This window comes from Mustela erminea, chromosome 5, assembly GCF_009829155.1.
Source record: "Mustela erminea isolate mMusErm1 chromosome 5, mMusErm1.Pri, whole genome shotgun sequence".
Classification (NCBI taxonomy): domain Eukaryota; kingdom Metazoa; phylum Chordata; class Mammalia; order Carnivora; family Mustelidae; genus Mustela; species Mustela erminea.
Window position 1 is genome coordinate 70,752,084 of NC_045618.1, and position 16,875 is coordinate 70,768,958.

At 48.2% G+C, this 16,875-nt stretch overlaps 1 protein-coding gene and 1 long non-coding RNA gene across 3 annotated transcripts in view; one reads left to right on the forward strand and one right to left on the reverse strand.

The window, feature by feature from the left end:
* The window catches only part of TNFAIP8L3 (TNF alpha induced protein 8 like 3), a 36,921-nt gene extending 20,657 nt beyond the window's left edge, over positions 1-16,264 (reverse strand). The window contains exon 1 of the mRNA XM_032343726.1: positions 15,934-16,264. Coding sequence (XP_032199617.1) covers positions 15,934-15,985 — 52 coding nt within the window. The 5' untranslated portion in view covers positions 15,986-16,264. The remainder of the gene's footprint in view (positions 1-15,933) is intronic.
* Positions 16,265-16,343: 79 nt separating this feature from the next.
* The window catches only part of LOC116591069, a 172,558-nt gene continuing 172,026 nt past the window's right edge, over positions 16,344-16,875 (forward strand). For both annotated transcript variants that reach the window (XR_004285833.1, XR_004285834.1), the window contains exon 1: positions 16,344-16,747. This is a non-coding gene — a long non-coding RNA (uncharacterized LOC116591069). The remainder of the gene's footprint in view (positions 16,748-16,875) is intronic.

Here is a 16,875-nt window from a genome sequence, read left to right on the forward strand (position 1 = left end):
TCTGAGTTCCTGACTGCCAGCCACACCCAGGTGTCCCAGTACCAGGCTTGATCACTCCCAGGTCCTCTCTGTGCCTCTGCCCATCCTGCTCCCTGGTGTTTGGACGTGGGTGCCTCCCTCGCCCCCTTCTTCCCGATTCCTATCTGACCAGCCAGGCTCCACAGAAGGACTTCTGACCTCTGAGCATGCATCCCTGCCACCACATTTCCCTCTAGTCTACTCGTCCCAGTGCAGAGCCATCACACACCAGCTGGGTGAGTGACGTCATGTGCCGCCTGTCTGGGAGTGGCTGGACGGCAGGCATCATGATGTATTCATCCCATGGCTCCAGCCAGGGACTGAAACGCAGAGAACATTCATTGCGTGAGCAAATGGTTATCAGTCTTAACATTTTACTGAAATGTCTTCACACTTATGTCAGGAGAAATAACGATAATCAGAACCAGTGTGGCCCCAGGACACTGAAGCCTGTCTCCTCCAACCAGGGGCCTAAGGTCAGCCCCACTGAGCCTCTTTCCCACCTGGGCATGCTTGCCAGGACATCACTCCTCTAGGTCATCAGTCACGCTTCCTTTTTATTATATTAGAAATCCATTTTCAAAGTGATATGGGTACATTATTTTAAAAGTCTGGTCACTCTAGGGCTTATCCAAAATGCAGCATCTTCTGGCCCACTTTGGGTGCTGCCTCTTCATGGCAAAAAATTTCAAACTCTTTTAGCTATTTCAACTAATAATTACCTCTTTATGTTTACATAAAGACATAAATTACATGCTTATACTGTTAGTCCTCCACTTTGCTTTTAACTTCCTATTACGGAAGCCGAGAAATTAGCTCTCCCCCATTCATTTCTCCTTCCACTTTCCCATTTAGTTCTGCTTTATAATATTTGGTTAAATCAGACTTCAGTGATTTACATTACTGTGACTTGGATACCGTTCGCAGCTGACTCATGTATGCTCTATTACTTCCATGACTGCATTTCCTTTTTTATTCATCTTATTTTCTCAGGAGTTAAACACTGCCTTGTTTTTCTTCCGGTTGGTTTTCTATCTACCTAGCACTAATTTACTCCCAAAGTTCCTAGCACAGTACAACGTTCTCAATGGGCTCAGACACATCAACTCATCTTTTACTTTAATTTCCTTTCTTGGAGACTTGTTGGGGCACTCTCGGTGCCCTGGTCCAAATCTGGGCACCTCTCCCTCCTAAGCCCCTGCTAGGCCCCCACCCTGGTGCTCCCTCCATCCTTCTTCCCTTCTCTCTGTGTCCGTCTCATGGCTTCCTCTTTCTTAACTTATACCCCGTTTCAGTAGGACACATTGTGCAGCAGAGGCATCAGCACACTACCTGAAAGAGGCCGACAACAAAGGGCCAAAAGGCAAAATGTATTTGGGTACTTACAGAACCATTTAAATGTAGCCATTAAAGAAAAAGTAGAAGCGCTCATGGGCCATCCAAAAACAGGTGGCAGGCTGGACGTGGCCTGGGGGCCTCAGCTGGCTGACTCCTGATCTAGCAGCTCCCTAAGGAAGGGAATGTGGTAGGGTATGAAGGGTAGGAAGGGAATGTGGACACCTAACATGTCTTACGTTGACTTTATTCCATCCACACACTCGACTGATGGTTTGATGGGGTTCAGAACTCTACCTGGGAAATCCTTTGCTTTGAGAATTCAAAGGCATTGTACCACTGTTGTTTAGCTCTTGGTGCTGCTAGTTGGAAAACTAGTCCATTGGTAAAAGGGCCTGGTTATTCTCTCTGGAAGCTTTAAGATCTTTGTTTCATGACCACTCATGGCCGTACGTCTCAGAATTTCCTCTGCCTTAATTCCTCTAATGCCTAGGAGGGCTTGTGAGGTGAGTGGGGGGTCCAGGGAGAGGAAATGGAGAGATGCACCTGGGTGGAAAAGGCTGCAGGGAAGGGGAGCATTAAGGATGAGACAGTGATCTGGGGCCAGGGAGACAGGACAGAAGGGGACAGGTCAGGAGTGAGACTTGCTTCTGGCAAGAGGTAAGAGGTCAGGAGGCTGCTGCTGGGGAGCCAGCTTTTCTCAGTGTTGGACTCTCTAAGAGGTACAATCCTCCAGGTGAAGAGGTCCAAGAAGGCTGGGCAACCATGAATGGCAGGACCGCTGCAGGCCTAGGGACTCAAGAGAGGGCCCTTCTTGCGACCCCTGCCCCTCTGGCCTCCCTGCCATGTGACCTGGCTTCCTGATGTCCTGACCAGCTGCTCTTCATTCTTGCCTGCCTCCAGGCTGCCTTAAGATAATCTTGGCTCCTTAATTATCAACGATCTTCAGACTTAGACTCCAGTTTCTCTCATTGAGTTATGACAATTTGGCAGAATTATTTTTATGTGATTTTTTTTCCTTAACCAAAAATGAAATAAACAAAACCTAAGGATGTTTGGAACATCTTCATCCCACCCGTGCCTCAGTTCATCACTGACCTCCCTCCTGGGGTGAAGGAAAGCCTGGGGTGGGGGTATTTGGTGACAGCTTTCTGGAGATAATTCCTGGGTGCTTTACTACAAATGCAGGTCTCAGGATGTATCATCCATTATGGACATAAATGCCTACTTTCTCCAAGAACTCACTCATATCTTGACTATTCTGTCTTTCCTATTTCCTGATCTCTTTTTAAAAAATCACAGTGGTCATATTCACTCACTTGCAATTGATAAGGAGATATGGCTGCTTAATAAAGAACTGACATTGCTCTCCATGGGAAAATTGTGACTTTTTTTTTTTTTTCAAATGGGAGAATGAGGTTTTCTTGGAGGGTGAACATAGTCAATATATATTTTTATATCTGAAAAGAGGTAAAAATAATTATTTTGTATATTACAAACCAAGAAAGTAAAGATAGACAAAATCCTAGGTTAAAAATTCTGATAAAGGTGAATTGAAATGGTTAGTACTTCTGTTTCCTATAAGCTTCTTGACTGGGCTACCCCTATTTGGTTGGCTAGAGTAGAGTAAGGTGGACATAGGGAGGCAGTAAAGAACACTATGGCCACGATGTCTCTTATTTTCAGCTCCAAGAAACCCTCTGCATAAGAAATCCTCAATTAAATTTCTAATTCCATTAGAAACACACACACACACACACACACACACACACACACACACACACACAAATAGATACACATGATATTTAATATCATACAGCTCCTCAATAATAATTTTGTTTTAGAATGGCAGACCAATGGTGGCAGTAGACTTCTATAATAGGATTTTAAATGCTCACCCCTCTTTTTTTCTAATTGTAAAAGTAATAAAGATACAAAATCAATGTGTAAATGAAAAAGTGGAAAGTCATAGTCATTCGTATTTGGGATAGAGAAATGTCATGCCAGCTGCATACAATGACAGTCAGCTAGCGTCAGTGAGGCCACGTTCAGGGGCCAAGATGGCTGAGTCAGCAAGCTCATTCCAGCATTGCATTTGGCTTGAGAGGCTCTGGTACCCTGTGCCGGACTCTGAACCCCAAAGCTATGAGCTCGTTACCTACTCATTACCTATTCTGACGGCCCACACTTCCTCTTCATGTCACGAGGGCCCACGAAGCCTAGGCCAGGTGGCCCCAGATGGGACAGAATGATGCGGGGGAGGCACCAGGGAGAGTGGAGGGCCACAGCCCGGGCAGTGGGTGAGCAGGAAGAGGGCTGAGAAGCCTGGAGCATAACCCCCACCAGAAGAAGCCCTGAGAGGGACTCAGAGAGGACTTGTCTGAGGGGAAAGAAGAGCACAGGGAAGTGAGGGAAGAACTGCTTTCAAGGAAGAAGATGGAGGGAACTGGGACAAAACTAAAAGAAAACCACAGGATGAGCAGTGGCCTAGGCCACCAGATCTCACTCGATTGTTGCTTTTCAATTAACATGTCCTGCTAAAAGTTATACATACTCACTGTGAAATATCTGGAAGAAAAGTGCAAAGAAGGCAATTATAATTACCCATAAACTCATCATATAAAATGGTTAATTCTGTTCCAGAATTAAAAAGTTAAAAAAATGTTTATGTGTATGAATGAGAATAAAGGAGACTCTTCTCCTCTTCTCTATAAAAATGAGTGTATGTATATGTATGTGTAGGGGCATGTGTGTGTATAAGTAAATATATGTACATATATGTATGTATATGCATGTATGGAGCACAAGTGAGATCACAGATTATCAAGCTTTCATTATGCATTATACTGCAAACTCTTCCCTATATTATTATATGTTCTTCAAATTAATTTTTCTTTTTTTTTTTAAGATTTTATTTATTTATTTATTTAAACGACAGAGATCACAAGTAGGCAGAGAGGCAGGCAGAGAGAGGGGAAGGGAAGCAGGCTCCCTGCTGAGCAGAGAGCCCGATGCGATGCGGGGCTCCATCCCAGGACCCTGGGATCATGACCTGAGCTGAAGGCAGAGGCTTTAACCCACTGAGCCACCTAGGCGCCCCCCAAATTTTTCTTAACAACTGAATAATATTCTGCCATGTGGAAATGTCGTTATGTATTTAATTGTTCAGTAGCTATTTGACTGAATGTTGTTTTTTGGGTTGGATACGTAGGTTTGCTGCTGCCCTCATTTTGGTGGGGGTGGTGGTGCTGTTTTTAATAGTGAAAATTCAGCACCTGTTTTGTGATTTGGGGTAATCTCTGATTCTGTATCTTCATCTGTAAACTGAGAATAATAATGCCTGCTTTATCCATGTCCTGGTTTTGCTGTGGATCAAGTGTACAGGGTATTTCATTGTTCTTCAGCCTTTACCGTTGTTTCACTCCAAATAACTTAGTGGCTAAGGAGGCCACAGAAAACCTGGGGAAAGCTGAGGGAGAGGTAATGGTCTGGGTGTGGAGGTGCTGAGATGAGGGGCCTCTTGGCCAGTGAGAAGGAGAGGCCCAGATGCCTTAAAGGCAGGATTTTTTGGGAGAGAGGACTGGGCGAGACTGCAGCTTTGGGAATTTTTGGCCTTGCGCCGTTAGAACGAACAGTCTCCCCCAAATGAAAGTATATTGTCAGAAAAGACCAGGCTGAGGACTCAGCCTGAAGAGACATGTGTAGGAAAAAAGTATTAATGATGGACACAGGAGGAGCAATGGAAGAAGCGTCTGGGAAAACCAGGATTACATATAGTCGGAGAATTCGAAAGGAAAAAAAAAAAAGCCAAGATATTATTGTTGAATTCCCACTGGACCCTGCTCTGGGCTCTCTCAAAGTTGACTCTGTTTTAACTGAACTCTGCCTGTCTTGTTTCACTGAGACTGAATCATTCAATATGAATACCCTTAAATCCTAAGGGTAGAGAGGTTAACACAGATGAACAAATTTCCCTGTTTCCTTACAAAAATAGTCAATCTAAACACAGATAAAAATCATAACTGGAGAACTAGAAGTCAATAAATCTACCCCTGAAGCCAGTAAATATTAAACTCAAAAGTAGATTAGCCTTTGCAATTGTCACTGGGCATCTATAAAACCCAGTAAACATCTTTTGGCTATTAAAAACTACGAAAATCTTCTGAAGGCTCTGTGTAGGGCCCTTCTGACGAAGGGGAGGAGGGACCAGGCAGAAGGGTAAGGCCTTGTGTGGGTCTGTGGTAGCCTGAGTTCTGGGCAGACGTGCCTGGTGGGGAAGGGGTGGCAAGAACCCAAGACAAGGTGTTGGGAGGACACAGAGCAGGGGTCCCTTTGATATCACAACATCCAAAATAACTCTGATCCTTTTCTAAAAATTATGATTTTGGGAAGGACAGAGGAGCCAGAGGATCTGGCCTCCAGCTCTGGTTCTGACACTGCTTGGCAGCATAACCAGAGGCTTTAATGTCCCCAAGAAAACATTGCGTTGGGGGGGCTTTTGTTCTCTTAAAAAGACTGCTCCCTCCCCAAAGAAAGTTCCCTTGCATCTTTTCAGGATTGTTTTTTTGGCTTCGGAAAAGCACATCTATTCTTAGGGCTCAATCTAATTTCCTTCTTTGTACCGATCTTTACACATATTCTACCATGAGCTTGCATTCCTTTGGTCAGAAACTAATGTTACTAAAAAGCAGCAAGTAAGAGACCGCAGGGACACCCAAACCCCAATAATCAAGCTCTGAATCTCAACTTCTCTTCACTGTGAGGCAGGCTCATCCTTGGGTTTCTGCTCATCCTCGAATCCAATGGGTTACCATGCCCTCAGAATTCTTTATCTGAGATGATTTAATGCTGGAGTGGAAAAAAAAAATGCCTGAGGACCCAGCAAGCTTAAGTCCACGCTGATAAAAAGAATGTTTGTCTGTCTCTCCTGAATTTGCTTTTCAGTCCTTCTCTTGTCCTAGTTTTTGCTACATTCACAACCTGCCACGTCCCCATGGTCTGGAGATGTGCATGGCTTCAGGGTCCTTCTATAACCTTCTCTCCCCGGTAGGAGCTTGGTACCCCTCTCTCCATCCTCTCTCCCAAACCACACTTCATCAGCTCTAGAACAGGAATCTGGGCCAGCCAGTCCTTGCCAATGTGCTACTGGGCTAGTGCAGGTGATGTCTGGTGCTTAACACAGGGCCTTCTGGAGATGTCATGTCCTACCAGAAGGAGCCTCATGAAGAAACCTAACAGTCAGGATTCTGGGCCCCATAGGTGCTGGAGGGGGATACAAACGAGCCTGGTGGCATCCAACAACTTAACCACCTAATCTACCTTGTACAAGAGCACTATTTTTGGAGTTCCCCTGACTTCATATCCACTGACAAGATGCACATTCCTGAGCAAGTTATTTAACCTCTCTGTGCCTCTGTTTCCCAGTTTATAAAATGAGGCTATTTCTAGTACATATCCTAGAAGGCGGTATAAGGGTTCAATATCACATAAATAATCAGTCCAGATTTGAATACATTATATGTGCTTAGTTAACATGAAATAAATGAGTAAAATTCAAAACATCACTATTATTTTACATTTAGGACTAGCCCTCTGGGACTGGACTCTGGCTGGCAAAGAGCATCCTCACTGCTTCTCATCTTGTTAGATATTTGCCACAGCTTCTTAAACCCCATGCCCTCTCCGCTGTAACCCCAACCCCAGTCTTCCCTTGCTGTGTCAGTGTTATCCTAAGGAAACCAAGGAAGCACACTGGTAGACAGTCGCTGTTAAGGCCTGCCCTGCAGAAGGCCCCATCATCTCCCTCCCACGTTCTACACCGAAATCTCTGCTGACTTCCCCAGCTCAACCCACAGGCCCCAAATCAGACCTGCTGGACATGCGTGCTCACCAGAACGGCCCGTGACAGAACTTCTTCCCTTGCGTGAAACAGGAGCCTCCACTATAAAAATATCAATTAGGAATCTCCATAAAGCTACGTATCACCAAAATGTTTCCTTGCATGGTTAGAACAGTTTCACAGAAAGCATATTTTACTTTTGAGAAGAGAACCTACAAGACAGTGGCTTCTCCTGGGGTTTTTCAACAGTTTAAACCAGTATTTGGACACCACCAAAGTGTCTTTTTATTCTTCTTTTTTTTCTGGAGAACTGAGTTACAAAATACTGGTTTCTATTAGGGTGTGTCTAGCACTTTCTGTGCCGCCAAGCTTTCCATTTTTATAGTCTGCACACTAGGAGATTTTCCATGAACAGGCTCAAATTTATTCCCAGGCAATGATGTTTAGGCAAGCCAATATGAACGTGAAGACTGTTTGAAAGCAGCATCAGAATTTGGACCATGCAACTGCCTAAAAACAAACAAGCAAACAAACCCATCTCTGATGTACAAAAAAGTAATAGATTTTTTTGGCATGCCTTAATATATGTCGGGGACAAGGGTACTCACTCTCATACGTTTCCTTAGATTAGGTTGTTAGAGAAAACTTGTTTTTTAAATTTTTCTCTATCCTTTATTTCTATACTTGCACAGAATACAGCCCAAACACCCACCTACACAGGCATTTTACATGAAGAGCTACAAGCCAAGTGACTGCAAAAAACAAAACCAAATTATGTATATAGTGTTTTTATAGAGATCTGCATGTGAATTAAAGTAGGAGCCAATGGTAACTCTGGGGGAAAAGGAACCAGTTAGTGGAGAGTGCTAATGGAAAGTGTGACTATAATTTGGTTTTGCTGACAAATCAAAAAACAGGTGCCATATTTTTAAAGAAAAAAATAGCATAGGAAATAGGGCTTTATATTTACACACTCACACATATTCTTGTTCCAACTCTAGAAACTTACACATTGGCTACAAGTACCACTATGACACCCAATTTTACTTTTTTTTTTTTAAAGATTTTATTTATTTATTTGACAGAGAGAGAGAGAGAGAGAGATCTCACAAGTAGAGAGAGAGAGATCACAAGCAGGCAGAGAAAGAGGTGGAAGCAGGCTCCCTGCTGAGCAGAGAGCCTGATGCAGTGCTCCATCGCAGGACCCTGAGATCATGACCTGAGCCGAAGGCAGAGGCTTAACCCACTGAGCCACCCAGGCACCCCCGCATTTTACTTTACTTTTTAAGTACGACAACTCCCTTCTGCTCCTGGTCATCTAAGGAGATCCCCACTGGGTCAGGCCAAGCTCCTCACAGGCTTCCAGCCTTGCCACTTTCTCTTTTTTCTACCCCCATCTAAATTTTTCACTTCTTCAAGGCTACCCTCAAGGCCCATTTCCTCCATGAAGCTCACCACCAGAATTCCAGACAAGGCCTCTTGCTCCAGATCCTACAGCATTTTTTGCTGAGGCCTCCCAGTCTTGCAGATTCAGTTTTGGGTGGGTGTTTTCTCTCCTCAACAAATCTGCAAATTTCTAGAGGGTAGGGTCCCATCGAATTCTATTTCTCTATGTGACCATAGCACCCTGTGCCACTCTGAACATGAAACAGGTGAACAGCCAGTACCTCTTGGATTGAATGGACTGAACAACTGGGTGCGGAGCTATGAGGTCTGGAATGGCTAATTTCATCTGGCAATCTAAATTTTCCTAGGGAGGTCTAGGTAAAACTTACAGCTCAATGACTATTCCCTGAGCTTTGCTGGTAGACAGGGCTGCCCTCTCTAATGAAACACTCCTGAAGAATTCTGGGGACTACCTGCAGGGGATGTCGCAATGTCCTGCCCAGGTTTCTCCTGGAGAATGAAGGGCCAAGCATGCCACAAGCCTCTGGGGGCCTGTAGATAGCTCTCAGTGGGTGGGGAGAGCTTCACCCAAGTTTGCACCCTGTTCCTTGGGATGGCCTGCATCTAATGACCAACCTCGTCCCCTTGTATAAGGGGACATGAAGGCCTGGCCCCTCACCCTGATTCAGAACAATTCTGAAGGGCTGTTCTAGCTCCAGAGCTGGAGGCTATTATTACTGGGTGTGCATTGGAGCTCAGCTTCTCACTCTGCCTAATCCAGTGTCCCTCCCCTTCCCTTTCCTTCCCCAAATAAACCCAGTGCATGCCAACCTCAATCACAGAGCCCACTTCCTGGGGAAACAGCCTACAACAGCATCCATCCATCCATCCATCCATCCATCCACATATAGGCATACCTCATTTTGTTGCACTTGGCTTAATGAGCTTTGCAGATTCCCCCCCCCCCCCCCGAAACTGAAGGTTTATGGCAACCCTGATGGAGTAAGTCTAGCAGTGTCATTTTTCCAACAGCATTTGCTCACTTTATGTCTCTGTAACACATCCTGGTAATTTTTACAATATTTCAAACTTTCAAATTATTATTAACATTTGTTATGGCGATCTGTGATCAGTGATTATAGCTCACTGAAAGCTCAGATAATGGTTAGTATTTTTTAGCAGTAAAATGTTCTTAAAATTTTTTTTTGAGTGAGAGAGAAAAAGATGGGGGGTGGGACAAAGAGAGAATCTTTTTTTTTTTTTAAGATTTTATTTATTTGACAGAGAGATCACAAGTAGGCAGAGAGGCAGGGGGAAGCAGGTTCCCCGCTGAGCAGAGAGCCTGATGCAAGGCTCGATCCCAGAACCCTGAGATCATGACCTGAGCCGAAGGCAGAGACTTAACCCACTGAGCCACCCAGGTGCCCCATAAAGAGAGAATCTTAAGCAGGCTCCACGTGGGGTTCCATCTCACCCTTAGATCATGACCTGACTTCAAATCAAGAGTCAGATGCTTATCTGACTGAGCCACATAGGTGCCTGAACAGTAAAGGATTTTTAAATTAAGGTATATAAATTGTTTTTTAAAGATATCATGCAATTGCACACTTAAGAGACTACACTACAGTATAAATGTGACTTTCATATGCATTGGAGAAGCTAAAAATTCCCTGGCCTACCTTTATTGCAATATTTGCTTTATTGCAGTGGTCTGGAACCGAATCTGCAGCATCCTGTGCTGTGCCTGTCTTCACTTATCCATGCAGGCACACAGCCAGCCAGCCAGCCAGCCAGCCAGAAACCTACCAGTGTGTGGGGGATCCAAGGTGTTAGTGGGAGGTGATACAGGTGAAAATGACCCCATCCTTGCCCTCAGGGAGCTAACAATCCAGGACAAGAGGGAAGAATGTACCAGAATAACCCTAAAGCACACAATGGCAAGTGGCTATTATTAAGACAACAGAGATTTGGCTGGGTACAATCCCAGGGCAAGAGGTCAGGAGTCTTCATGCACTGGTGCAGGTCGTGGCCATTGCTGTATGTGTCCTGTCTCCCCATCTGATCTTAAGCCCTGGAAGCCAGAATGGATAGTGTCCTTACCTCTCTGCCTTCCCCATACTTCCCAACACGGGGTCCCAGACAGCACAAGAAATCTTAAAACACTGAAGGCAAGCTTTGGTAGTTCCACTGCATAGGAAAGGTTTCTGGCTGTCTGGTCTCTCAGTGCAGAGTTCCCAGGAGGCTCCTCAAGATGCACATTCATTTATTATGCCCATAAAATCTCAGGAACCTGAAAGCACAAGACAAGGTCCTGACCCATAAAGCAGTTACAGACAGTGTGTGGACAAGGCAGAGGCCCATGGAAATGTCCACAAACAGGAACAAGACACAAGACAGTGACTAACAGGCACGTGGTACCTCATCCTCAGACGGTCTCCATCCCAGGCTGCCCAGCCCATCCACTGTCAATCTGTCAGTTAACTAGGGTTACCCAACAGTCTCCACCAGGAACCTAATGATGAGAATGAACAAACTGCCGAACCTCATAATCACCTCAAGCTAGTGCTCTAGCATGGTCTACTATTCACAGCGGACAAGTGCCTGTAAGCAAAACACCACCTCTAAGTGCCTGATGGGAAGAAGGGGTTGGCTGGGAAGTGTGGGTAGGGGAGTGACTCTTCTGTATTCCCCGGCCCTCACCCCGACTCAGCATGCCAGTCCTCTTCCACTCTCCCTCTCCTTTCACTGCTTTTATACGGTCTGTCAGCACTTCTGTTGTTTGCTTCTCGGAAATGACACTTGCATCCTCCCTCTTCTGCTTCGCCTGAGCGCTGCCACTTGCCCTGATACCGCGGCCACCCCAGTCACCGGTGCTCCAAGCCTAGGCAGTCCCGCACTTCATGTCTGTTGGATGCGGCTCCTGCAAACCCAGATCTCAGTCAGTCCTGTCTCTGCATAATGATCAGCTCATTAGGGTCCTCCCTGGCCCCATCAGGACTAGTCACTAAGAATCCTTTTCGACGTGGCCCTCCCTATCACTCCAATACCTTTATTTTCCAGTACTCCCTAGAATATGTCCTCCACTCCAGTCACCTCCCTGCTCATCTGGGCCTTTGCTCAAGTGGTGTCTGACTTCTGGAACACCTTTCCTCTTCTCAATCACCTACGGAATCCTACCTACTTGAATCCTACCTGCCTAATCCACCTTGCTACTTTGTTCACAAGGACCATACTAAGGACCTAGGTGATGAGAAGGATGGAAAAGGCAGGGTTAGAGGCCTGCTGTCTTCCCATTTCCTTTACTGTCTTGAAGCTTCCCTACCATATCTTGATTCCATGGCTTGGAAATGCTTTTCTGTTGCGCCTGCCTGGGTTGTGAAGAAACCCCACCAGCTTGACGACCCTGGACCACCTAGTGGTGAGTGGAAGGAGACTGTTTGCCCTCAGCTGGGTAGACTTTGTTTTACAGGCCTAAAAGAGAAAAAGCTGACACGGCTAATGTTTACTTGCTTGTTGCTTCTTAGGAAAGATTCTTAATCACTGTCGAGTTAATATACCAAGTGCTAAAATTTCTGAGAGATGGATGGTGGGTTTGCCAAATGACAGACTGCCAAGTTGGGTCTCTGGAATGAATCCAGTGTTCCATAAACCCTGCCTCTTTCCTAATCATAGAAAGAACCCCAAACGACAGAAAGGCAGAGTAGAGTTTCAGGCAGCAGAATGACACAGAAGCCTCATCCTGTGCTTCCTGAAAAACAGAAAGAGCAGCTGGAGACAAATCTCATCTCCCCCCTTCACCCACTATGCACAGTGCTGTCCTGCTCGATGAGGGCACCACAGGCACCGGGGAGATCTTTGGAAACGTCTCTTGAAAGGGGTCAAGAGTAGGTGGTCCTCGGAGACTTTCTTACTCTTCTGCCAATTTGTAACTGGGAAGGTGACTGAGATGGGTAAAAATGGAAGGGGAATGATGAGGACTTCCTGGGCCTCCTTCTACCTTGAAGGAAAACGGTTCACTGGTTGGAAGGGCTACCTCCTCTTGTATCATTTGAAATGGCATGAAAGTGGATATCTCCAAGTTAGCTGGTGGGTTGGATAAGGGCTTCTCTGCTTTGTGTTACTTTACCTAGAGTGAGAGGAAAGGGGAATGGTGAAGGTAATAGTTCTGAATGTCTCCATCTTCATGCCCTGAGCTGGAAGATGAGGAGGATAAGAAGAGGTAAATTAAAGATAACCTCCCCCAAACCAACTAACAAACACACACACACACCCCCCCCCCAGAGAGAATGAGAGAGTGAAATTCAAAACAAAGCGCAGGCAATTACATTAATATGATAATAATGACAATAATACGTGTTACACATGTCTACTGATTTACATTTTATAAAGCACTGGCGTATGTTATTTAGCAGTATTCTTACAATAAATAGTCCAGTCAGATGACAATCAACATAGCAGCTACCATGTACTGAAAAATTACTGGGAACACTTCATGTGGTATTTTTTTTTATCTTTAATTTTTTATTTTTTATAAACATATATTTTTATCCCCAGGGGTACAGGTCTGTGAATCGCCAGGTTTACACACTTCACAGCACTCTCCAAAGCACATACCCTCCCCAATGTCCATAACCCCACCCCCCTTCTCCCAACCCCCCTCCCCCCAGCAACCCTCAGTGTGTTTTGTGAGATTAAGAGTCACTTATGGTTTGTCTCCCTTCCTGTGGTATTTTATTTAATCCTCACAACCTCTTTGTGGTACTACTGTTATCTCCATTCTACAGAGGGAGAAACAGGTTTGGAGAGGTTAAGATACTTGCCCAACAGGTAGAGAATGAAACCTAGGTCCTTCTGATTCCAAGAGTATAGGCTCTTGACCTTAATAGAGTATCTCATGGCAGGGCCTTTTTTCTTTTTTTGCAAGTTCTAGAAGGGAAGGCCACTCAGGAGGAAGCAGTCCTCATATATTAACTCCCCAAGAGGTAGGTTTTCACAGACACACACACACAATGAATACTCCAGGAAGTCCCACTTCTCTGTTGTCCCCAGTTACAAACGCACTCAGCTTGCACAGATACAGGTCCACAGATGGACCTGCACGGAGACAAAGATCAACCCCGAAGGGTAACATAGCTTCATTTAACCTGTATCTGAAGTTGCAACAAGGGTTTCCATTTGACAGGATGCAACTACAGCAAGGCAATGAATTAGCATCTAGTTCTGAAGCTTTGTCACAAAAAATAGTTTAAGCCTGAGAATAATGAGATGGAATGCCATTTAGCAGAATGGCTTGTGATATTCAATTAAATGTTCAGATTGAGAGATTCATGCACAGAGAAGAAGAAATGACTGTAGGAAACAGCAGGGCAGAGACACATGGTGACAGCTCATAGAGTTGGCTGTCCTATTCTTCATGGGACCCATCTGACCTCAGTGGTAAGGTCTGCTGTTAGCGCAGGGGCCTGACACAAACAGACATGCACACATCTGGGATACCCAGGACTGGGAAGGCTTGGTGAAGAAACAGGACTCTTGAGAACTCCTTCCCTCCCCTTTTACCAAAGCACCAACTCCTCCTCTGGAGTGTCTCCTCCCCCTTCTTCTCCTCCCTCTTCTTTCTCTAAGCTTCCTTCTCCTCTCCTTGAAACATCAACCTGCGTAAGAGACCTGAGGGTGGGGTGGGGACAGCATGTTAGTTCCTGGGATTTTGAGACTGTCAAGTGTCAAGGTCAGCATCCCCCAACCCTGCCCCAGCTTTCCAGATACACTTAGATACATACATAAACTTTAAACAGATGTGAGGAGATCCACAAGTCCCCCATGATACAAAATCTTGGTGCTTCCTCGCCACAGAAACATACAAGTAGGCAAAGGGCTCAGGTCAATTTGTTATATCCACACCTACCGGCACAAAGGAGGTGACCCTTACACATACACTCAAACACACACAAACACGGAGGAATCCTCAACACAGGCATCTTGGTAATGCCACCCTGCCTCTTGACCAGCCTCATCTCTTCCACCCACCCAAAAATGTTGACCACAGCCGCCCTGTGAAAGGCGGAGGGGTACTGTGTAGTGGATAGGGAATCACTGTGCCCTTGGCTACTCCCTGCTGTGAGACGTGGGCAAGCTACTTAGCTTCTCTGGGCTTCTGTAAAATGGAACTAATAACCACCTGGCTAGATGCTGTGAAGATGTAGGGGAATCATCTATGTAGGGCCTTTGGCACAGCGCCTGGCGCTGTCCTGCCTGGTTCCTGAGCTTGCCTTTCCTACACCCACGCCTGGACGCCTGGGCTGAGTGAGAGTGCCTCCTGGCACTTGGTCCCCACTCTCAGGCTGCTGGTCTGACATAGGGAAGAGTGGGGACTAGTCTAGGACCTTGGGTCTGTAACAGGGGGGTCAACTCTAAGGTCACAAGTCCGCCGCCGGCTGCGGCTAGCCTTCAGGGCCCCTGAGGGTGCCGGGAGCCGGGGACAGGTGGGCTGGGCGACCAGTTCTACCGTGCGTGGACCGGTGGGCGGCAGGTGGAGCCGACCGGTGAAGGTGGGCAGAACCCAGCGGTAAGTCGACCCAAGGCTGTGGGTGGCTTCCTCCTGTTGCTCAGTATCAGGGAGAAGCGGGGGAGGACATTCATTTTTTCCTAAGTAAGCATCCACCCATTGCTTCGATAACTATCGATTGAGAAAAGCCGGCGGCGCCTCTTAAAGGCGAAGCCCGACTCGCGCGTCTGCGCCCCCGCAGCTCCCCCCTCCCCCCACCGTGGCTGTGTTCCGGGACTCCTCCACTGGGACCTCCTGGGCCTCTGCGGGGCAGCGATGGGCGAACCCCTCTGCTCCGCTCGTGTAGCAGCCTCGGGAACCGCAGCCACTAGCTGTGGTTTGACCCCTGCCCGTCCACCCGTGGGTCCTTTCCTTGCCGGAGTCCCCTGTCACGCCTTCGGACCGGGTCACCTGTCCCGCAGCGTCCCTGGCGCCAGGGTTCGAGGACAGGGTCGGCGCACAGAAAGTTATTTCAAAGGGCAGATGTGTTGCAACCCTCGCTGCAGCAAACTACAGGACGCGGACTTCCCGAACCTTTCCCCACCCCCACCCAGCCCGGGCGACCCGAGCCCGCCGCAGGACGTAGCTACGCGGAGAGCCACCCGCAGATGCACCTCTTCTCCCTCCCGCGCGCCCAAGTGCAGTGGAAAACCTCACAGCAAACTCACGGCGCGGAGCAATCCCCGGTCCTGGCCTGGAAGGGATCGGCCTCCCGCCCGGCAGCTCCGAGAAATACTCGCGATTTCCTGCCCCAGCCTCCCCTCCTCCCGGCCCCGGCCCTCCCGGCTGGGCTGCCGCGGCCCCTCGGTACCTGCGGCGGTCACGGGCTCGCCCTCGCTCTGCTCGCCGGAATCCGAATCCATGCTGCGGACTGCTGGCCGGACGTCCACAGCCGCTCGCCCGTCTGCGGGGCCGCTCGGGGCCGGCGTCCGGGCTCCGGCGACCGCGGCACACTCGGGACGGGCAGCCGCGCGGCGGCAGCGCTGGCGGCGCGGGCTGGGCAATGCGCGGCGGCGGCCGGGGGGCGGCTCCGCAGAGGCGAGCGCCGCCCGCGCCCCGCTCCCCGCGCCCCGCCGGCCGTTGCCTGCGCGCCAGGCGAGCGCGGGGCGGAGGGTGGGGGCGCGCGGGGAGAGAGCGGGGAGGGGGAGGGGAGGCGCGAGCTGGGAGAAGAGGGAGCGGCCGGCCCCGTGGGCTCCAGACGGGGCTTAAATACCCCGGGGGCGGTGCCGCTCCTCCCACCCGCGCCCCGCGCCCGCGCCCGAAGCCCTGGACTTGAGGCGCTCGGTGAGGTCGTGCCGGTCGGCGAGACCGAGCGCGGTCGCGTGCGGGTGGCCAAGTTGGTTGGCTTTTGAGGCGAAAAAGCCCCTACCCCGTAAGGGAAACAAACAAACAAAAAAAGGGTTCCGTGTGGGAGTCCTGGGGCTCCCTTGGCTGGAATCCGAGTCCACCGCTCCGGGACCTTGGGCGAGAAACTCAACCTCCCTGAGGTGTTTCCTCACTTGGCAGATGGGGAAATGACAGTTGTCTTTTGCCGGCAATGTTGTGGGGGAGTAAATAAGATAATGCACGTGAGGAGCCGAGAGCAGGGCCTGGCACCTGGCGAGGAGGGGAACAGCGCTCGGCAGGTACGCTCGCTCCGGCTGCGCTTCTTGCCCGCGTGGGCGGGGCGGGCGGGTGGCGGAGCGCAGCGGGGCCCAGCTGCTGGCGCGAGCTGGGGGCCTAACTCGGGGCCGTAGCGCGCGGGGGACACACC